The sequence below is a fragment of the Trichomonas vaginalis genome, chromosome II (genome assembly GCF_026262505.1).
Source record: "Trichomonas vaginalis G3 chromosome II, whole genome shotgun sequence".
In the NCBI taxonomy this organism is placed as follows: Eukaryota; Parabasalia; order Trichomonadida; family Trichomonadidae; genus Trichomonas; species Trichomonas vaginalis.
Window position 1 is genome coordinate 2,810,333 of NC_067204.1, and position 22,786 is coordinate 2,833,118.

The window sequence follows — 22,786 nt, forward strand, 5'->3', positions numbered from 1 at the left end:
ATTATATTTTTACCGTTCGATAGTAGTTGTATATGAAACTAAGTTCTAAGTAAAACGCATGGTATAATGGAATTATTCTTTTTCTTCCATCTGTAGTAAACCATACTTGAAAGTCTGAAATACTTCCACTTGGTGGTTCGTATAACTTTGTAGGTTTTTCGTAAAAGTCATTCATCAGACATAAGAAAGAGTTTTGCGCACCAGAAAATGAAGCATGAACAATAATAGCATCTGGGTCGAAAATATTTTCATATGTTCCATTAGGGTTTTCGACTTCATAAAAGTCTGGGTGTACTGGATATGCTGCAGGCTGATTTAACATCCTCATAAATCTATACCATGCCAAGTTGTTATATTTTGTAGAAATATAAACGTTTTCTCCAAGGTCTTCTATTCTATTGATTTTAACAGTTGCATTTTTCCTGTCATAAATAATATCGAGATGGTATTCTCCTTCGTCAATGTTATACTGTTTTGCATATTCGATATAGATATCGTTTATTTTTTCTTGAAAAGCTTGAAGAGTTGTTTCTAAGTTTACAAGCAAACTAACTTGTAAAAGTTTTCCCTGTTCAAATTTCTCATACATACGTTTTTCTTTGTTATAGTATCGAACTTCAAAACCGACCGTAAATGGGAAACCATGTATGGCTTCTGAAATGAACTTCATTCTACGAAAGCCAATAGCTTTTGTGACAGATGGGTCTCTTAACCATCTTAATGGGTAGTCAAAACGATAGCCTTCATGCTTTACGGTCTCTGTCTCAAACTTTTGACCGACATTAGTAAAAAGTTCATCTAATGGTTTAGTTGTAGCAACTCTTGAATTTTCTTTTTCTATTGAAAGCATATTTTATCTAGAATAAAAATGTCGAAAGATATTGCTTCCATGAGAGAAATACAACACAACCGACAACTCATTATGCAAGCTCTAAATAAGAACACAACAAACTTTTCAAACTATTCTAAGATATCTGAGTCATTGAAAGAAGGAAACTTAAAACTGACAATAAACCCAATGACAGATGAGTTTCTGTTTCAAGACAATAAGAACCATACTGTCTGTATAAATCCAACAAAAGGAACTTTAAACGAGAAACCTATAAATGAACTTCTTTTGAAAACAGATGTTGACAACAAAGCTGACAAAGAATATGTAGACGATGCAATAGCAAAAGAAGAAGAAAGAGCTAACAATGCTTATGCAACAAAAGAACATACTCATCCTGAACTAGCAGACAAAACATATGTTGACAATAAAATGTCAAGTGAAGTGACAAGAGCTGAAAACGAATATTCTAAAAAGACTCATATACATTCTATATCTGAAATAACAGACTTACAAGAAACCTTAAACAGGAAAAGTGACGTTGGACATACACATACCATTGCAAATATTACAAACTTACAAGAAACCTTAAACAGGAAAAGTGACGTTGGACATACACATACCATTGCAAATATTACAAACTTACAAGAAACCTTAAACAGGAAAAGTGACGTTGGACATACACATACCATTGCAAATATTACAAACTTACAAGAAACCTTAAACAGGAAAAGTGCCGTTGGACATACACATACATCTTCTGAAATAACAGACTTAAACGTTAGCCTTGAAAAGAAAGCAGATAAAACATATGTCAATGAAATATACCAAAGTTTGATAGGAACAACAAAAAATATTGAAACTATTGTTGGTGACTTTTCTGTCAATGAAGAAAATAAATATTTTAGATGACAGTTTGTACAGTCCTTAAGAAATGGTATACGGTATAAACTCATTCCGAAAAATAACAATGAAATGTATGTAAGCTATATAAAGAATGATGGTACACAAGTTAAAGTTCCATTAGACAACAACTGCTACTTAAACTTATATGGAGACGAACAAAAGAAATATTTCCGAGTTTATGAAATGGCAGATATGACATTGCCTGACCCAGCTCCAGCACCATATTATTATGACTATGTAGATGACGAAGGAACACTACATGCAGATGAACAAAAGCAAACATTATATTTAGATTATTATAGATATAAAAGATATAATGCAATAGAAAAAACGAGAATAGTATATTATTATATAGATGACAGAAATAAATATTATAGTCAAGATTTTACCTACCCTGAAAACATAAGATTATATTATAAAAAATATTCTTACACAAACCAGAAGAAACCTGAAATAGTTGCACTATATTTTAAGTTCAAAAGAGACAATCCTATAATGTCTCATATGTTTGATTTAATGAACCCAGTAGGTTCTATTTATACATCTATGGAAGCAAGAGGTCCTCAAGTAATGTTTGGTGTTGGTGCATGGGAACAAATAGTCGACAGGTTTTTGTATTGTGCAAACTCTTCAAAGGAAACAGGTGGTTCGAAGAAAATTAAAGAAGCAAACCTTCCACCGCACACTCATACAGGAACTACAAACTTTTCTGGCGACCATAGCCACTCATTAAGAGACCACCCATTATACAACTCAGAATATTATGCTGGCAATGACGTTTTATCTCCAGATTATAACCATTCAGCAAAAAAGACTTTTCGACCAACTGAACCAGGAGGAAATCATGTCCATACTTTCACAACAAATCCAACAGGCTTGGGTAAAGACTACATGCCACCTTACATGACAGTTTACGCATGGTATAGAATTGCTTAGTCGTCATTTTCAACTTCTTTAGCATATTCGTCAGGAGTTGTCTTATATTTGTTAGGAACTGTCTTTGAAAGTATACCACCTTGAACTTTGACAAGTTTGAAACGAGGTCTGACAATAGTAGTTTTATCTTCTGCTTGCAGTGTGTACATTTTGCCATGTTTGCCTAAAACTTCATAATATTCTCTTGTATACTTTCTTCTATTTTTACGAACACGAATGTGAGTACCTGTCGGGTTCCCATTGTTGTCATAGTCAATAGTATTTTCATATGGGTCGCGTTTAGGTATTTCTATTTTTACTTTGTCGCCTTTCTTAAGTTTGAAGCCCGGCATTCTTTCTTGTTTGTCTCTTTTGACTAAATTATTAAATATATAGTCTTTCTCTAAGTCAGGGTTGTTTTTCATTTCTTCAGGGGAGTGGTTTCCCAAACCTTTTTGTTTACGGCTATTGTAAATATTTAAAACTTGTCTCATCTTTGCCATGGAGAAGTGTCTATATTTGTCGTCATATGACATTTCATTTGCTTCACCACCTTGTGGTTGGTTTAAGTCTCTTAACATTTTTATACAACCGTCAATGACACCAAGAGCAGAATGGTTTTGGTCGACAATGAAATATTGGTTTACATTTTTTGAACGCAGATAGTTTTTTACATCATCTGATTTGAAAGAACTTTCACAGTCAGATGTCAGTTTTGTTGGATGGTATTTGTCAACGAATATTGTCAAAGCAGTTTTCACATCTAAAATATTTTTGGACCATAATGGTATGGCTTCACAGTATCTTGTGTTTTGACCGACAAATATTAGCCAGTATGGTGGTCCATCTGTTCTAACTCTCGGAATGTTTTCCAAGATATCCATAAACCAAGCATTTGGTGTTGAACTAAAGATTTTTATCATGAGTGCTTTCTTTGTCGCTTTAGAAACATAGGGGTCCTTGTTTGGATTCGTCATTTTTATCCTATAAGAAATGGGTTTATTTGGCGCATTAGCAGGAGTTGCATCCAGATTTTTGCCCGCAGTGGGAACAATAGCCAGAGGTGTATTTGGAGTTGGAAGGAAGATTTTGAGTACATTAGGTATACTTAAAGAGAAAGCACAACCTATTATACAAACTGTACAGAAAGGTTGGGATGTAGCACGAGATGCAACAAATCTTATTCCAAATCCTGAAACAAGAGGAAAAGTTCAAGGATGGATGGACAATGTAGGAAGACAAGCAGGAAACTATTATAACAAAGCAAATGACTACTATAACCAAGCAGGACACTATATGGACCAAGGTGAAAGATTCTTTAACAGAGGATATAACCATGCACAACAGTGGGTAAACAATAACCAACCTCAACCGCCTCAAACGTGGGGAATGTAAAGTTTTTTACTGAGATGAAATGAACAATACAGCATTGAGACAAATGGGTTCAAGATGGATTTGTCGGCTTCCAGCAGTTACACAACGTGTTTGTCAAGTTCTTCCTATACCTCAGGAAGTTTTAGACCGACTTAAAAAACAACAACAACCAGTTGAAAACAAACCAAACTAAAATTTTTTACTGAGATGAAATGACCGAAGAAGTTGAAACGGTAGATTTGACACCACAAACAAAAAGTTCAGAACCATTGTCAAAACCTGTCAAAGAACTTACAGATGAAGAGAAAAATTCAATAATAGAAAGTGCCAGGTCTGGAAATACAAACCCTAACTACAAAGTCACTTTTCATAAAAATGGAACGGCAAGTATCTCAAAAAAGAAACAGACTCTCACAAATAAAATATTGAAGTCTGAAGGAGCTTTCGAGACAACAGATGGAAAAGTTTACTTCACTGACCAACAGTTCATTATAGAACATCTCATTGACTTAGAGTCGAAATATTCTAAACTTTACAACAAACACAAAAAGTTGAAAGGAAAACAAAAACAAATGGCATATGATATTTATGAAGATGTTGACGACACAACTGTTCCTGCAAGTGAAGTAAAGTCAGAGAAACCGAAAAGTGACGAAAAACCGATAGAAGAAGAAAAACCAAAAACTGAAGATAAACCAAAACCAAAGTTTAGTTTGGAAACTAAACCAAGTCAACCTTCATTAGCTGGTATGGGTTGGCGTCAAAGACTTATGGCAGCAGGCGGTTATGTAAAGTAAAGAAAAAAACATTTTTTTTCTTTTTATAAAAATGCCCCCATATAGAATGGATAGAAAGTCTGCTAGAATAAAAGCAGAGTCTGCTAGAATAAAAGCAGAGTTGGGAAACTTGTTTGTTAGATGAGAAATATGAAATGGCATACCATTTTAAAACAATATATTTTTACATATATTAAATGCTTCAGGCTGAAAAACAAAGAACAAAAGTAGCAGATACAAAACCGTTAGACTATATCTTTACAAATGCTGGTAGGACTATTTCAGATGAAGAAATTTCATCCCGAGTATACAGGTTTGACTATCCAATTCGTTGGCTTCAAAGTCCTTCAGATGCAAAGGCAATAGGATTTAGAAGAGTTTTGTTTTCAAATAGAACTAACGCATTTATGTTCGCAGTATATTTTCATGGGCAGTATAAAGGTTCTGATGGTCTAATAGACAAATTTGACGAAATGAGAATCTTTACAGTTCGTTCAGACGAAAGTCTTGAGAAAACTCTAAATGACTTTCAAACTCAAATGAACAAATATTATTGGGAATTTCAAGAAAAATACGACTCTTTACTAAATGGAACATACTATCTGAAACTAGAATATGACAAGATGAACTCCACCGTTTCATTTCAAAAGATTGAAATTAACCCTCCAAGAGATACAGAGTTTTTATTTTGGAAAGTAGACAAACGTTCTTGGGCACAATTTCTTCGGTTACTAAACCAGAACGAACCATTACCACCAGATGGTCCATTTCAATTTATACTTCCACCAGCAGATTTGACAGTTTATAGAAACGTGTTTGACCCTCAAAATGTTATGTGTCATGCAAGTTTCAGTTCAAGCAACAATAGTTTTCTATGTATTGGTAAGGACTTTTATGACTTTGCTTCTAAATTCTACGAACCACCTAGTAACAGTTTCTCTGACTTTCAAGTTTGGTTCACAACAAATGGTGTGCAACATATTATTCCATTGTACTATGACTTTTATCTCGAATTGTCTTTCATATATAACTACGGAAAAGTGCTGAAAAAGTATTGAATGTGAAGATATTAGAAAATAACATTTTTTCTAACATCGTAGAAAACTCATGAAAACAATTTATTTTTGACACTTTCACAAAAAACATAAAAAAGTGCAGTTAAACGTTAAGGTTTACTGAACTGGTTGGATGTCGCCTTCACAGGTTATGTAGAATGGTTGTCCTGAGAAGCGAAGGAGAGACTGAATTGCCAATTTCATATGGGGTAGGGGGTTCTCCTTGTTTGGTATTTTTATCCAAGGACGTTTGTTTAGGAACTTTATAATGGCTTCCTTCTTTGCTTGCTTTATGTCGTCGTAGGCTGTCCCGTCTGGTATTTGAATTGGAATTTCGGTCGAAGTCTCGAGATTCAAGACAGCCCTTCCAGAAATAGTGGTGAACTTGACCTTGGGCTTCATGACCTTGCGCAAGTAGTCTTTTACGCAGTCGTTTATTTAAATTAGGTAAACTGCCTCGTCAAATCCTTCTGGCATTCCGAGTCCTTCCATCCGACAGGAAAATATTTTCCCGACAACTGGAAAAAATTTTCCTTCCGACAGAAAAAGTTTTTCCTTCCGACAGAAAAAGTTTTTCCAGTTGTCCGTCCGTAAACCATTCAAATTTTCGAAAATTGAGAACTTTTTGGTCGAACTTCAGAAAAAGTTTTTCCTTCCAACAGAAAAAGTTTTTCCTTCCAACAGAAAATGTTTTTCCTTCCGACAGAAAATGTTTTTCCTTCCAACAGGAAAAGTTTTTCCTTCCAACAGGAAAAGTTCTTCCTTCTGACAGGACACAAACGAATGTCCCACGTCCCACCAACCCAGTCCATTCCCAAACCAGAGGAACCTAAAGAACCACAACAGTCTCCTCAGCAACCTCAGTTCCAGCAAGTACCTCCACCAAATTACTACCAATTTCCACTTCAAGGTTACTACCCACCACAAGGCTTCCCGAACTACCCTCCTCTGCCTATGCCTTACTTCCCCAACCCTTGGATGTTCCAGCAAGCTCCACCCCAGCAATTCCAATCTCAATCCAAATCGAAGAGAGACCAAGAGTTCGAAGAAGGTCTGAACCGTTTACGCAAAGAGTATGCCACAGCTCCAATTGAGAGAAAGTTGTTCCCGGACCAAAAATATAATTTAGGGTAGAAGGTTAGATCTAACCTGTTTTCTAACCTGTTTTCTACCCTCTTGAATTTGTCAAGACTTCTTCGTAAATGTTTTGTCATGACTTCTTCGTAAATGTTTTGTCATGATTTCATCGTAAATGTTTTGTCAAGACTTCTTCGTAAATGTTTTGTCAAGACTTCTTCGTAAATGTTTTGTCAAGACTTCTTCGTAAATGTTTTGTCAAGACTTCTTCGTAAATGTTTTGTCATGACTTCTTCGTAAATGTTTTGTCATGACTTCTTCGTAATGAGTGTAAAGGACCCAAAAATATAATTTAGGGTAGAAGGTTTGATCTAACCTGTTTTCTAACCTGTTTTCTACCCTCTTGAATTTTCATGAATTTCCTTAAGATAGAAAAAAATATAATTTAGTTTTATTTTGTATTTTTTTGTATGTAAGATATGATTTCAGGGATTTTTTTGACGAAGTGTCAACCTTCACTTCGTCAAAAAATAACAGTTATCTAATGAAAAAGTGTCATTTTATTTTTTTATTTTGTATGTAAGATATGATTTCAGGGAGTTTTTTGACGAAGTGTCAATGTTCACTTCGTCAAAAAATAACAGTTATCTAATGAAAAAGTGTCATTTTTTTTGTATTTGACGAGAATGTCGGGTAAATGTTTTGTCAAGACTTCTTCGTATATGTTTTGTCATGATTTCATCGTACATGTTTTGTCAAGACTTCTTCATCGTAATGAGCGTAAATGTTTTGTGAAGAATATAGCAACAGTCTGAATTCCGACGGTTGCTTTTTATACAAAATTCATGCAGGAAATTCTTGAGTTTTGGTTGAAAGAATACGGTGGAGCCAAAAGTGGCTCGACCTCAAAACAAGCATTTTATGAGCTTACTAAGGGTGTTATGAATGAATTCAAATGTATTTACATACATCCTGACCTCGTTCATTTTGTTGCTGAATTCAGCAAAAATAATGTTTAGGGTAGAAGGTTAGATCTAACCTGTTTTCTAACCTGTTTTCTACCCTCTTGAATTTGTCATGAATTTCCTTAAGACAGAAAAAATAAAGTTAGTTTTATTTTTATTTATTTTTTTATTTTGTATGTAAGAACATATATGACAAACATTGAGTTTGAAACAGTTAAAAAGATAGACAATGACACCAAATTGGTTAGAATAGGTGATTTAAACGTAAGATACTCAAAGAAATACAACAAATATTCTTTGTCAGACATTATATCTCCATTTGGAAAGAAACCGAAGGACTGGGTTAAAATTGCTTCTACTCAGAAAATTTTGACAAGAAATCCTGAGCTTATGATATCGGTAAGATTCTATGGAACAAGAGCATATCTTATAGACAAAAGTCTTATACCAATAGTTTTGTTATGGTTAGACCCAGTTGTTGGATATAACTTCATAACATATGGTTCATTCGATACGGAACGTTGCAGTGAAGGCTTACTTTACATCGTTCAGAAACCGAAGGACTTCAATACAAAGAGATATAAGATAGGAAGAACATATAATATAACTCAAAGATATGACAGTACAGTCAATAGAGTCAAGGTTGTGTTCGTTAATGATATGAGAGCTGCAGAAACAGAACTGCTTGAAGTTTTTGAGAAAATGTATGGTGCTCCATAAAAGGTAAAGAAACGTTTGAAGTAGATGAGATAGATAAAGCTATAAAATTATTTGACGAAGTTGCTGAAAAATACATGTAAAGCGTTTATTTTTGGTTTTTGTGAAAGTCAGAAAATAAAGTTAGTGTCATTTTTTTCATTTTTTTGTATAAAAGATATGATTTCAGGGATTTTTTTGACGAAGTGTCAATGTTCACTTCGTCAAAAAATAACAGTTATCTAATGAAAAAGTGTCATTTTATTTTTTTATTTTGTATGTAAGATATGATTTCAGGGATTTTTTTGACGAAGTGTCAATGTTCACTTCGTCAAAAAATAACAGTTATCTAATGAAAAAGTGTCATTTTATTTTTTTATTTTGTATGTAAGATATGATTTCAGGGATTTTTTTGACGAAGTGTCAATGTTCACTTCGTCAAAAAATAACAGTTATCTAATGAAAAAGTGTCATTTTATTTTTTTATTTTGTATGTAAGATATGATTTCAGGGATTTTTTTGACGAAGTGTCAACCTTCACTTCGTCAAAAAATAACAGTTATCTAATGAAAAAGTGTCATTTTATTTTTTTATTTTGTATTTGACGAGAATGTCGGGTAGATGGTTAGATCTCACCTGTTTTTTCACCTCTTTTTTCACCTCTTGAATTTTCATGAATTTTCCCGAAATAAAAAATAAAGTTAGTTTTATTTTTTTATTTTTTTTTATTTTGTATAAAAAAATAAAAATGTCAACAATCGGCACAACAGCAATACAAACAACTACAGCACCAAACTCTTTAGTCATGAATCCTACGTCAATGTTAGTAGAAATGAAAAGCTTCATTCCTTCTTCATATACTTTTGAAACAGAAATCCAGAAGATAAAGCAAGAACTTTTAACAAGTAATTTAGACTGTAGTGCGAAAGATGAAACAAATGAACAGTATCTTTATGAAATGCAGGACATTATTGACCATTTACCCAAATTGCCTGAAATCCAACAACAAAAACTCACTATTCCTGAATTCGACGAAATAGAAGTCAAAGCAACTGACTCAGTAGAAATAAAGAAGTTCATTCGTAAGGTAAACTATGAGTTTCTAGGATTTCATTGCAACCATAAGGTTATGGAAAAAGATTGCGACATGGTATATAAGAACATCTCTGACATATATAAATCTGAAGAATTTAAGACCTACGACAACTTTGTTTCGTTAGTTGCTGAATGTGTATGGCAGATAAGAGATAAAGATAGAAGAGGCAAAGTATGGAACAAACAAATAAGACCCGCTATGTTTGAGATGAAGAGAGCAATTGACGCTTTAGTTGTTTTAGCAGGTAAGGTTTCAGAATATAACGCAAAGATGAATCCGCAATGTTCTAAATGTAAAGCAGCAATGAGGAAATATAACTACTCCGTCAAAGAGATAGAACGTATGAGAAACGACTATGCAGACTTAAAGAAAGAAGCAGAAAAACCAGCAGAAGATAAAATGGACATGTTAGAATTTCTGAACAAAAACTATCCAACAGCAGAAGATTTCCTTCTATCTGACGTCAAGAAGAAATATAAAGAAACCTTCGGTATCGTTAAAACATTCGATGTACTAAAAGAAGAAATAGAGGCTACAAAACTGTTTAAAGTCTCACGAATTCATAACGTTTACCATGTAAAACGCTTATAAAATAACTGGGGTAGAAAAGAGGGTAGAAAGGAGGTTAGATCTAACCTTCTACCCTAAAATATATTTTTGCTGAATTCAGCAACAAAATTCTGAGTAAAATAATTTTTAGGGCTTGTGTCAAACCGTTGAGTTTTCAAAAATTTAAAAAATAACGTTTACCATGTAAACGCTTATAAAATAACTGGGGTAGAAAAGAGGGTAGAAAGGAGGTTAGATCTAACCTTCTACCCTAAAATATATTTTTGTCTGATTTACGCTCATTACGATGAAGAAGTCTTGACAAAACATATACGTTCATGTTTGACAAAACATATACGAAGAAGTCTTGACAAAACATATACGTTCATGTTTGACAAAACATATACGTTCATGTTTGACAAAACATATACGTTTAGTTTCGATGAAATCATGAAAATTCATGAGGTGAGAAAAGAGGGTAGAAAAGAGGTTAGATCTAACCTTCTACCCTAAACATTATTTTTGCTGAATTCAGCAACAAAAATCTGAGTAAAATGGCATAAGATTGCTACCCTCGGAAAACCGAGGGTAGAGATTCCGTATGAAAACAGTGAAGAACAGCGAGTACGTAAGAAAACGTAGTCGCCAAACTCTATGAAAACAGTGAAATTTCTCTAGAACCGACTTTTTTCGGTCTTGCATAAAACACATGAAACAGTGAATTTCCTTAAGACAGAAAAAATAAAGTTTATTTTATAAATATTTTTTTTTATCCGGAATATAAGAAGATATGTCAACAACCGAGAACACAACAACAGTTATAGTCCATGAAGCTATAAATGAAGAATACGAGTACATACAGTATAACAAACAGTTACGTCTCATTCGTTCAGTCAAAGATGACATGTACCAAATGCAAAGTATAATGAATGCTCTTCTTTCTACAAAGCAAGCATATCATTGGTTTGAAAACCAACAGACAAAAGAACTTTTAGAAGAATTTCCTCATATGTTTGCTACCCTCGGAAACCGAGGGTAGAGATTCCGTACGAAAATCGCAAGAATTTGGCTCCTGGTTTGAGAGGATATTATGTTCATAGACTTTTAGTAAATGCCGTAGCAATGTGGGCTTCACCTCGTTATGCTTGTTATATTTTCATGATGTTAGATGAACTATATAAAGCAGAACGTGAAGAGATGGAAAAGAAACTTCAAGCAAAAGATGAAGTCATTGAAGCAAAAGACAAAAACATTCAGAAAGAATACCACGTTCGGTACCAAAAGGTAAGGAAAAAGAACTATAAGTATATGATTTATACTGAAGAGATGGAAAATGAAGAAGATAAAGATATGGTTATGTTGCATTTAGTCAGAAGAAACAACAAAAGCTTTTACGACCTTGCTAAGATTTACAAATCTGACAGAAATTGGTTCTATCGCGAAACTTACCGATTTCAATGACACGAATGAAGATGTGAAACAATAGTTCAAGATAACGTTACCTCAAACACACTATGATATTAAAGGTTGTACAATACTTACCTTCAAAGAAGATTTGCCATTGTTAAAGGAAAAAATAACAGAGTATTTTGACAACTTCAAACAAGCAGAGTAATGAACTCTTTATTTTTCAAGCTTGACTTTTTACAATTTGAACTTTGTTTGCGTAGATATGAATTCTGAAAGAAGTATGAGGGTCTTGTATGACTTTGTACTTCTCCCATAGTTCATATCTGTCAAACTTACCTGCCATGGACTCTTTCATAAGTTCCATGAAATCGTCTTCGGACAATCCAGGGAAAAGTATAATGTCAGTAAGTATTCTTTTAACATCCTTACTTAAACTCTTTGCTGTCTGTACACAAATGACAACTGAGATGTTAAAGTGTCTGAGCTTCTTAAGAATTAGTTAGTATACAAGTCTCGTGTACGGAGGCACTGCGTTCCACCATACGCAATACTTGTGAATTTGACACTTTACAAAACCGTTAACGTATATTTTACAACACAAACACAAACACCAACTTAACCTTAAATATTTATAAAGCCGCCAACCACTTCACCTCACTACTGTAAAAATAAACGTTCTCACTTACAAAAGTATTGCAACTCTTCCCATTGCTGTGCTTCACACAATAGTTCATATTCTTCAGTATCGCTGCTGTCGCTCCAATCGTCAGAGTCAAAGTCACTGTCAAAATAAATGTTAGTAAGTTTTGACAAAGCTAATGAAACACGTTTACCGTTTGTATCGTATGCTTGTATAAACTTTCCATTCTTCATTCCTTCATAAACGCTCAAACTAACTTTACCCTTTCTCCCCTCGTCTGATAGAATGTATTTTCACGAGGAACGAAGAACAAATTCTTGAACTCATGACCGTTGTAGTTTGTTATCTCAATAGTTTTCGTCATTTATATAAAAAAAACTTAAAAATAAAATAAAAAATTAATGATATCACCACCCTCACACGTATGAAAACATAGCACAAAATAAATTTAGGTGAAGTGGTGAGATCTCACCTCTTTTTCACCTCTTTTTTCACCCTGTTGAATTCATTGCTTTATAACTCTCTTCCTTGGTTTCTTTTAGTTGCTTTCTTCACGTCTGTCTCCACTTGACTGTCTTTCTTCTTCGGCCGTAATGATACCAGTTACTTCCACCAGTCAATGGGTTCAAATGGTCGTTCATAAGGGTTTCCATACATTCCATAAGGTCCGTATGGATAAACTACTGGTGGAGAGAAACATTTTCTTTAGTTCCATCGACTCTATTTAAATGCATTGTTTTCACCTTTCATCTGGTCATTAAAGTCTTTTGCGTGTTTTGCAAACTCATCGTCCTTTCCTAAAAGCATTTTCTGACTCAGTCGCAACCAAATTGGATGCTTTATTTATGAGCCCTATTTTATTTAATCTTAACTTCTTTGCAACCCAGCCTCCAATCTTTCCTTTATTTGCATCTAATGTCTTCGAAACCCTTCCTCCACTCATTTTATTTACTGCGTCATAAGCTCCAAGTGCTTTTGCTCCAAATGCTAATGCTTTTGTTCCCATTGCGCCTAAAGCTGCCCAAGCTACCATTTACACCATATTAAAATCATCTCTCTTCAATATTATCTCATAAAAGTTCTCGTTACTGGAGAAAGTCAATGAAACATAAGCGTTCTCACGGGCTTCGCCCTCACCGCTTTGCGGTCTATCTAACTTCTTTCTTATATCATCTATACGCTTCAAAATGTCTGAACAATTGCTAACATCTTCTACAACAGTTATTTCATCATGAAATGACCTTCAAGAACAAGCTCATTTAATATGCTATTAAAATCATCTCAATAATGAGTCATCCTTTCCGTCTTTGGGTAGTAGCACAACATCTTTCATTGAAGAAGGTTCGACAAGTCTTATGTTAAACTTACAAAGTTTGTTATACTATATGCTTCGGCGTGCGAATACATGTAGTTTGAAAGACATAATATAGATTCTTTCAGCAAATTCACTTATACTGGATTTTTATAACAATGTTCTCACGAGACCAAACGCCACCAATTGACAATCTTGTAAGCAATCCTGCTGAACCTTCCTGTAAACGTCGATGGTAACATTCCATCGAAGGTCATCTATTGACATCGTTGAGTCACTGTATTTAAATATTTTCTTAAAGCAATCGTCATTATCTAACCATGCAATAGCTTTGAAGTTTTCATTCGAATATACATCTGCTTCATTAAATGTAAAACTGACTTCTTTGCAGAGGCGATTTTAAAATCTATTGCATTTGTTTCAAAAATTATATGCTATGGTAACTTCTGAAGGTAATGGATGTCCTTCCGCAGTAAGTTGTTCTCTCACTACCGTTTCTGAAAGCTTTGTGTTAAAAACTTTCATGTCATCTCCTGTATCTAAGTTCACATACACAGCAACAGGGAACTATCTTGCTTCTTTGTTTCATCATTATATCTCAAAACATTAAAGTTCTTCAATAATATTGTTCTTCCTGCTGGAATACTTCTAACTTGTCTTATTTCAATAGCTTTCTCACCTCCTACATACTCTACCAGTGTCTTGGATATTCATAAGTATACTGACTTTCTTGAATTTTGGTTGGTTTCATCATAACGTGTTCATAGTATATCTTTATACTCTTGTCAGTTAGACTCGGTGCTATGTTCTGAATATTTCTGACTTGCATTTTTAATGGAGATAAAATGAAGCATTTAATACATGACGTAGATGAAGACATGAATGAAACTACAGACAAACTTAACTCTTCTCTCATTCTTCCTTTCAGTAAGGACTATGAGTTCTGTTCAAATGGTGTTTATTTCTATTGTGGAAAGATGGGTTCAGGTAAGACATTTAACCTCATTCGTCATATACTCATAACAGAGCGTTTAGGAAACGACTCTTACTATGACCAAATCATTATATCAGCAACTTCAGACTCTATGGATTCAACAGCGAAAACATTTATGTCAAAAGTTCAAGCCTCTGTCGTTAAAGTTCAGACAGTGAACTCATTGAATTTCTTCAACGTTACATTCGACGTAAGAGAAAATATTATGCCATTGTTGAATTTATACAGTCAGGAATGCAAAAGACTTCAGAAGAGATGGAAAGAATTATTGACAAACACCACTTACGTCAATACTCAGGAGTTTACGATATGAAACGACTGACAAACTACATTCTATCAAAACTTTCAAAATACCCCTTCAAAAAGTATCCTTCAAACACTCTGCTCGTTTGTGACGACTTCGCCGGAAAAGGTTTAGTTCAAAGCCTGACTCACCATTAGCTAACATCATAACTAAAGTCAGACATTACCACTTAACTGTAGCAATACTTATGCAAACATGGCGTTTTTGCTTTAAACATAAAACGTCTCATAACTGACTTCGTTATCTTTCAAGGTTTCTCACGCTATGATATTGAACTCATTTGGAAACAGTCAGGTATAACATTACCTTTTGAAGAAATTTGGGAAGCATATAAGTCTCTCATCTCTCCTCGTTCATACCTTGAGATTCATATCATGACTAATACCATTAAAGTCAAAAATATTCCATGGGAACGACCAACATTGTTTTTTAAAGTTTTTGACTGATGGTAAACAAATTCCATGCATCTCTGTCGCCATTTCTGTTAATATTTTTGCTGTCATTCATATCATCCACTTCCCCATCCGTTAGCTTTTGAGGATATGTGTTAGAATAGCTGTTCTTAAATGAAGGCTTTCTCCCTTGAGAGCATAAACTCTATAACTTTCTGCATACTTTATGTTTGAACCTCCTGAGCCATCATTGACATAAATTTTTATAGGCTTCCACCCTTTGTTCATGTTCCTGCTTCTTCCCTTAGCTCTTTTGTTCAGTAGTTCTACATCTTTATACACAGCACCTGTCTCAGTGAATTCAACAATATTTTCATTCGTTAGCTTTACATTCAAACCCTTGTCGAGTATATTGTTCATTTCATACATATAAAAGGTTTTTATTCTATATGAAATGAGAAGCAAATCCATCTTAGCTGGTGCCGTTAATGTTCCAATTGAACCAACATCAAATGTTGACTCACGAACGACAAACAATATTGTCATAAAGAACTATAGTTCAGAGTGTTTGAAAGAACCAGAACCAGAGCTGAAATCCGTGAATTTAAACACAGCTTCAAACGCTAACGCTACATCAGATGTTAAGTTAGAGTATCCACCACTGGACCAAATTCTTTCAAGAGAAGCCAACGACAATCCTTACACAAATGTTCAAACAAATCCTTCAGATAACGTAGACCATTACCTTCTTCAGTTATACCAAACAATTTTACTCAAAGACGATAAGAAGCTTTTGACAAATCTTATAAGTAAGAACCAAATAATTCTAACAAAGGAGGACCTTGAAAATGTTATATCACGAATAACAGGGAAACAATGTGTCATTGACTATCTCGACCCTGAAATCGAATGCTGTGGTCAAACGCCACCATTCATGAAAATAGGTAACATCCGCATCATTGAAACACCAGGAACTACAGGAGTTGAGTTTAAGTATAAATATTCGAACGAGTATACAAAACTTTCAACAGAATATAAACTTTGCTTGAAATATGTTTTAGTAAATTAAAGCAATTTGTAATATCTATCCAAAACTTCTTCAACAGTATCGAACTCATCTTCATAATGCAAACCTAATCTTATTGACTTGGTGCAGTTTTCACTAACACAATATTTTTCTGTTCTCTTGACTGACATAACTAACTCATTGTTTCATCAAACAGCAACAACCAAAGTTCATGACCTAATACATAACATTCATACTTTATATTTTTAGCTCTGAGTTCTCTTGTAAGCTGTTGCATTTAATATTTTCTAAAAAGTCAACTTCAACAGTCATTCGCACTGGTGCCTTCAGTTCTACAGGCTCGCCTTGAAAGTCAACAAGTCTGAATTGCATGTCTTTCAAATTATGAGGACTAATGCGAACCCATTTACCTAAATGAGTTGCTATGACAGGAACGTTTGGAATGAACATTGAATTTACTTCATAACAGAAAGATTTATACTCTACTGAACCTTTACTATTAACTCCTGAAATGCCTGTGACATTAGCTATTTTAGACTCAATGTAAACAATTGCCATAACATACGTATGGAACAGATTTCATCTCAATCGTTTTGTCAACACTTTTCAAAGGAAATGTCATATGGTATGCTCCTAAAAGAATTGAACTCTATGACTCATTCGTGTTATCTTGAACTCTTCTCTTGCTACTGAACTTCAATGTTCCCTCAGAAGAGAGTTCGACATCTATGTTGTCAATAGTTTCTTCATTTATGAGAGTATCTATGACTCCAGCAATTTTATCTATTCTATACTCTGCTCTGTTAGGAAATGTTATAAAACTTCTTTTGTCATCTATTTCAATCTCTATGAAATCTGTTTCATCTGTTATGACAAAAGTTGCGATAGTATTGAAGTCAACAACTCTGAAAGCAAGCGCTTCATTCTGAAGACCTAAGTTTGTTTGTAGCTTTACTGTCCCGTATTCGTTTGGGTCTGTACTTTGCAAATAGAACAACATTTTATTCTCATTAAAATATGACTATTGCTGCATATGCGTATGAAACAAATGAAGCAAGAAGAGCACATGAACTAGTAAACGAAAACTCAACTTTAACCATTGAAGGCAATGATTTAGTCATTGACGATAAAAACTAAAAAGTCATTGATTTCGATACTTTTAACACTTATGACCCATTCATTACAATAAGTAAAGTTCCTATCATAAATGATGGAACGGTGCAATATATAAATTCTACAGTAGATGCCTCATTAGTGAAAGTATTAAATGTTCTCATTGAATTGTTAAAGAGCTTTCGATTTGACGACAACATTAAATGCCTTAAAGAATTTAGTCATGAATGAGAAACAAATTCTTGGCGTTGCTGGTAGCAGTAATGATGTACACCTTATGACATTAGAATATTATAACGAACATAAAGATGAACTGAAAGGAGAGAAGGGTGACACCGGACCACAAGGACCACAAGGAATACAAGGAATACAAGGAATACAAGGACCTCAAGGCGAGAACGGTTTGGATGGAAAGGATGGAAAGGATGGAAAAACTGCTAAATCATGGATATGGGACCTTATAAATACTGGTTTAACAGCTGCTTCATATGGAGTTCTTCAATACCAAATCGGAAAGATATGGGCAGTACTTGGTGAAGAAGTTTTAATGACGTTTAAAAATGCTTTGAACTTCATTTCAAATGGTTCGGATACTATTAAAATTTATCTGGTTGGATGCAAGAAACAAGGAGTCAAATAGATACTGTAAGACGTATAGCAAACAATGCACGTACGGGATTGGATACTTTACGAAAGCACAAAATACACTAAAGGAAGCAAATGATATTCTTGGCTCAGTATCAGACATGCATGAAGATTGGCTTAAAGGTATTGACAAATCTTTAAAAAATCACAGTCAGTCTATTGCTGACTACAAGAAAAGTATAGATTTTTTACATAGTGCTATGGACGTACATGATGGAAGCATAAGGAACTTACTTAATGCTAACAATAACTTACCAGGAACTATTAAAGCATTTATAAAGTCCTTTGTAAAACCCGGTGCTCTAACATTTAGGTCTTTGAGAGCAAGAGCATTGAAGTCAAGAGATGCAGAAACTCCAACAGAACCTACAGAAGGAACTGAAACAACAGAAACTCCAAAAGAACCACCAAAACCAACAGCTAATGAAATATTGTTCGATATATTTTCCAAGGTACTCTGTTCTCATTGCATACATTCAAGAAATACTTAAGAAAGCAGACTTGACTTTAGGAGATGATGAAAGTTCTGTATATCTTTCGTTCCAGTTTCAAATAGCAGAACTTTTGAGACAGATATGCTTAATGTATGACAACATCTCTGATTTCACAAGATATGATGACGACCATGACCCCAACACGGTGAAGAAGAAGTTTTACAAACATCCATTAAGACAGGAAAGGTTTTAACACAAAGTCTCATTATTGACACCAAAGATGGCGAAGTGGACGTTCTTCAAGAGCTGAAGAAAAATACTTCTTCGGGAGGTGGTGGTAGGCATGAACTTGAAATAAATGAGATAGAAGAGAAATTAGCCGAAAAAGCAGATAAAGAACATAAACACAATATCTCCGATATAAATGAACTTCAAGCTACATTAAATAGTAAAGCGGACAAAAATGAACTTGACGCAATGAACAAAGTTTTGAAATCTCATAAACACAATATCTCCGATATAAATGAACTTCAAGCTACATTAAATAGTAAAGCGGACAAGAACCATGTTCATTATATAACTTCAGACGAACAGATTATAACGGACTACCATGGATATTTAACACGAAGTGATGAAGCGAAGACAAAAAATGTTAATGAAAGAAGATATAAATACATTCGTGCTAAAGGTTATGACATAAGCTGTACTGTACAGTATGATGTAGCTAAAGCACCAGAAAGCATTTGGTTATAACCGGTGAAATTTATGCCTCTACTTTCAATGTTAACGGTGTATTAGTTGAACCAAGATTTACTTTGAGAGTTAAGGCAAAAATAACGTTTTGAAAGATGCTATTAAAAGTAAAGCTGACAAATGAACTTCGAAGCAATGAACAAAGTTTTGAGATCTCATAAACACAATATCTCCGATATAAATGAACTTCAAACTTCATTAGACAAAAGCGACAAAAACCATACACATAATCCTTCACTACTGTTAGAGCTGATGACATATAATATTGAACTTTGACCTTGGTTCAAGTGCACCTTTAGAGAATCCAAGTACAAGCGTAAAAAGATACTCTTAACAATTTAGATAAGAGTTGCAGGAACATTGAAGGTCATGCCAGAAACTTTGAAGCACATGAACTACCAGCAATGTTAGATAAGAAAGCAGACAAAACTTATGTGGATGCAGAACTAACAAAGAAATTTTCGAAACCAGATACAATGACATTTACAACAGAAAATTATAAATGGTGAACCAGCAACTCCATTTGAATTTGTTAGAGGTCTTCAACCAGATACTTTTGATTTTTTCTTGGATAATTCTATTGAACTAACATTACATTATAAAAGTGGAACAAATGCAACATTTCATCCGGGAGATACATTCCAAATGGTATTTAATGACATAAGTTCTTTAGAATATGTTTATAGAGTTATGAGCATATATGATTTAATATATCCTATAGGAGCTGTTTATACGTCTATGAATCCAATAAATCCAAACACTTTATTTGGTGGTAGATGGTATGAAATAGTTGACAGTTTTCCATTCTACACTAATACGCAGTCAATGAAGATGGGAGGTTCAAAGAAAATAGGTATTGAAAACCTTCCTTCACATATGCATAGGTTCAGTGGAAGAACATCTGTGGAAGGAAACCATTCACATTCAATAACAAAAAGAGGTTATAAATCTTGCAGCGGGTTTTCGGATAGACAGGGAATGACAGATATGATATTTCAGACTGACCCCAAAGATGTTAGCACAGGTATTTTCTGTGGAACTGCAGGAAATCATACACATGTTGTAGCTGGTATTACAGACCCAGCAGGTAATGGAAAAGATTATATGCCTCCTTATATAACAATGCACGCTTGGATACGAGTTGGTTAAAATCTTTAACTTTACATAAATGAGCTTGAAAGAAGTATCGAACAACATCCATGGAGGTCATTTAAGAAGTTCAATGAAGCTGCAAAGAGTTGGGGATTTACTAACAGAGCTGAAGTGAAAAGGTTCTTTGACAAAATGTTGTACATCAAACAAAAATAAACCCTTACGACTACTTTTTACCAATTTACTCCAACACTCCTGACGCATACCAATTTGACACTCTCATTCAAAGCAGAAAAGGAGGACATAAACCATTCCTCATCTTCATTAATGTTAACACTCGTAAAGCATATGCATATCCAATGAAAAATAAAGGAACTCGTGAAGTGTTAAGAGTTTTACAAAAGTTTGTAGCAGAACATACCCAAGTACTTTAACATCAGACCAAGACAGTGATACTCAGCAATGAAATCACAGATTTTCTCATTAAGCATAACATAACTCACTACACTACTGAAGACCATAACCATAACATACTCGGCATCATAAACCGCTTCATAAGAACGCTCAGAGATTTAAATCAAGAGCGAGACTTACCGGACAAGAAACATTTTCTCGAAGTATATAATTCCTCAACACATTCTACACACAGGACATACACCAAATTCAATGACACAACAACAAGAAGAAAAGTATATACAAAAGAAACGAAGCCAAAACAAAATATCAGAAATTCAACACAATTTACCCTCATTCCTGAACAAAAGTTCGTGTAGTTCTTGACGACAAACCGTTGACAAAGAAACGTTTAAGGTTAAGTCGAAATTATTATATCGTAGACTCTACGCAAGGTAATGGATATCTTATAAAAGCTGCCGACGACTCTATTGCGTTTTATCCTCGACATAAATTAGTCGAAAGTAGTAATGGCAAACTTGCTGAAACCATTGACGAAGCAAAGCGAGGAGTGGTTATTGAAATACTTGGCTATAACACAAACGATGACACTTATAAAGTAAGATATGAAGGAGGCGTTGAAGATGTTATACCATCTAAGAACTTGAGAGAGTCGAAGCCAACACATCTGGGTCCATTAGAGCGGGAGTACTGGAAAGACAAAAATATGCCAGAAAGAATAAGAAAATTCTTCTAAACTTTTTCGTTGGATGTAAATCAGACAAAATATATTTTAGGTGAAGAGGTGAGATCTCACCTGTTTTTTCACCTGTTTTTTCACCCCCCGTGAATTTTCAAGAATTTCCTTAAGACAGAAAAAATAAAGTTAGTTTTATTTTTATTTATTTTTTTATTTTGTATAAAAGATATGATTTCAACAATCGGCACAACAACAATTCAAGCCGCGAACGGCGGGACTCTGTCCACAACAACAGCACCAAACTCGTTAGTCATGAATCCTACGTCAATGTTAGTAGAGATGAAAAACTTCATTCCTTCTTCATATACTTTCGAAACAAAAATCCAGAAGATAAAGCAAGAACTTTTAACAAGTAATTTAGACTGTAGTGCGAAAGATGAAGAAAATGAAGAATATCTTTATGAAATGCAGGACATTATTGACCATTTACCCAAATTGCCTGAAATCCAACAGCAAAAACTAACTATTCCTGAATTCGACGAAATTGAAGTTAAAGTTACTGATTCAGTAGAAATAAAGAAGTTCATACGTAAAGTAAATTATGAATTCCTTGGTTTTCATTGCAACCATAAAGTTATGGACAAAGATTGCGACATGGTTTATAAGAACATTTCTGACATATATAAATCTGAGGAGTTTAAGACTTACGATAACTTTGTTTCATTAGTTGCAAAATGTGTTTGGGAAATAAGAGATAAAGATAGAAGAGGCAAAGTATGGAACGAACAAATAAGACCCGCTATGTTTGAGATGAAGAGAGCAATTGACGCCTTAGTTGTTTTAGCTGGTTTTATTTCAATGTATAACGCAAAAATGAACCCGCAATGTTCAAAATGTAAGGCAGCAATTAGGAAATATAACTACTCAGTCAAAGAGATAGAAAGAATGAGAAACGACTATGCAGACTTAAAGAAAGAAGCAGAAAAGCCAGCAGAAGATAAAATGAACATGTTAGAATTTCTGAACAAAAACTATCCAACAGCAGAAGATTTCCTTCTATCTGACGTCAAGAAGAAGTATAAAGAAACCTTCGGTATTGTTAAAACTTTTGACATACTGACAGAAGAAATAGAAGCTACGAAATTGTTTAGGATTTCAAATATACATCGTACAATTCATGTAAAACGCTTGTGAAAAAACTGGGGTGAAAAAACAGGTGAAAAAACAGGTGAAATCTCACCTCTTCACCTAAAATATATTTTTGTTCAAAGCTTCCACGAGAGAAAAGATTCCTCATTCGCTAAGGATTCCAAAAATGAAAAAATCATTGATTTCGGCT

At 34.2% G+C, this 22,786-nt stretch overlaps 11 protein-coding genes and 2 pseudogenes across 13 annotated transcripts, besides 2 other annotated features; 12 read left to right on the forward strand and 1 right to left on the reverse strand.

Annotated features, from left to right (window-relative positions):
- Nucleotide 1: 1 nt before the first annotated feature.
- TVAGG3_0474690 (uncharacterized protein) lies at nt 2-589 on the reverse strand (the record flags this gene model as incomplete). Its single annotated transcript, XM_051235666.1, has 1 exon — nt 2-589. One exon carries the CDS (start codon nt 587-589, stop codon nt 2-4), a length of 588 nt encoding a protein of 195 aa, XP_051093490.1.
- Nucleotides 590-868: 279 nt separating this feature from the next.
- TVAGG3_0474710 (phage tail repeat-like family) lies at nt 869-1,741 on the forward strand (the record flags this gene model as incomplete). Its single annotated transcript, XM_051235667.1, has 1 exon — nt 869-1,741. The coding sequence occupies one exon, from the start codon at nt 869-871 to the stop codon at nt 1,739-1,741; it is 873 nt and encodes a 290-aa protein (XP_051093491.1).
- Nucleotides 869-22,786: part of a mobile genetic element that runs on past the window's edge.
- TVAGG3_0474730 (uncharacterized protein) lies at nt 3,644-4,045 on the forward strand (the record flags this gene model as incomplete). The annotated part of the gene is made up of 1 exon (XM_051235668.1): nt 3,644-4,045. The coding sequence occupies one exon, from the start codon at nt 3,644-3,646 to the stop codon at nt 4,043-4,045; it is 402 nt and encodes a 133-aa protein (XP_051093492.1).
- On the forward strand, nt 4,065-4,217 carry TVAGG3_0474740 (uncharacterized protein; the record flags this gene model as incomplete). Its single annotated transcript, XM_051235669.1, has 1 exon — nt 4,065-4,217. One exon carries the CDS (start codon nt 4,065-4,067, stop codon nt 4,215-4,217), a length of 153 nt encoding a protein of 50 aa, XP_051093493.1.
- On the forward strand, nt 4,237-4,821 carry TVAGG3_0474750 (phage tail repeat-like family; the record flags this gene model as incomplete). The annotated part of the gene is made up of 1 exon (XM_051235670.1): nt 4,237-4,821. One exon carries the CDS (start codon nt 4,237-4,239, stop codon nt 4,819-4,821), a length of 585 nt encoding a protein of 194 aa, XP_051093494.1.
- Nucleotides 4,998-5,858, forward strand: TVAGG3_0474760 (uncharacterized protein; the record flags this gene model as incomplete). Its single annotated transcript, XM_051235671.1, has 1 exon — nt 4,998-5,858. One exon carries the CDS (start codon nt 4,998-5,000, stop codon nt 5,856-5,858), a length of 861 nt encoding a protein of 286 aa, XP_051093495.1.
- Nucleotides 6,543-6,906, forward strand: TVAGG3_0474770 (uncharacterized protein; the record flags this gene model as incomplete). Its single annotated transcript, XM_001326728.2, has 1 exon — nt 6,543-6,906. A coding segment is annotated over one exon (364 nt), but the record flags the coding sequence as incomplete, so codon positions are not given.
- TVAGG3_0474780 lies at nt 8,087-8,647 on the forward strand (annotated as a pseudogene). Its single transcript has one exon. A coding segment is annotated over exon 1 (561 nt).
- TVAGG3_0474790 (organellar and viral DNA polymerase type B) lies at nt 9,342-9,969 on the forward strand (the record flags this gene model as incomplete). Its single annotated transcript, XM_051235672.1, has 1 exon — nt 9,342-9,969. A coding segment is annotated over one exon (628 nt), but the record flags the coding sequence as incomplete, so codon positions are not given.
- TVAGG3_0474800 (organellar and viral DNA polymerase type B) lies at nt 9,993-10,280 on the forward strand (the record flags this gene model as incomplete). The annotated part of the gene is made up of 1 exon (XM_051235673.1): nt 9,993-10,280. The coding sequence occupies one exon, from the start codon at nt 9,993-9,995 to the stop codon at nt 10,278-10,280; it is 288 nt and encodes a 95-aa protein (XP_051093497.1).
- Nucleotides 11,248-11,853, forward strand: TVAGG3_0474810 (annotated as a pseudogene). The gene has a single exon. A coding segment is annotated over exon 1 (606 nt).
- Nucleotides 12,144-22,786: part of a mobile genetic element that runs on past the window's edge.
- On the forward strand, nt 15,841-16,359 carry TVAGG3_0474830 (uncharacterized protein; the record flags this gene model as incomplete). The annotated part of the gene is made up of 1 exon (XM_051235674.1): nt 15,841-16,359. A coding segment is annotated over one exon (519 nt), but the record flags the coding sequence as incomplete, so codon positions are not given.
- On the forward strand, nt 22,249-22,641 carry TVAGG3_0474840 (organellar and viral DNA polymerase type B; the record flags this gene model as incomplete). Its single annotated transcript, XM_051235675.1, has 1 exon — nt 22,249-22,641. The coding sequence occupies one exon, from the start codon at nt 22,249-22,251 to the stop codon at nt 22,639-22,641; it is 393 nt and encodes a 130-aa protein (XP_051093499.1).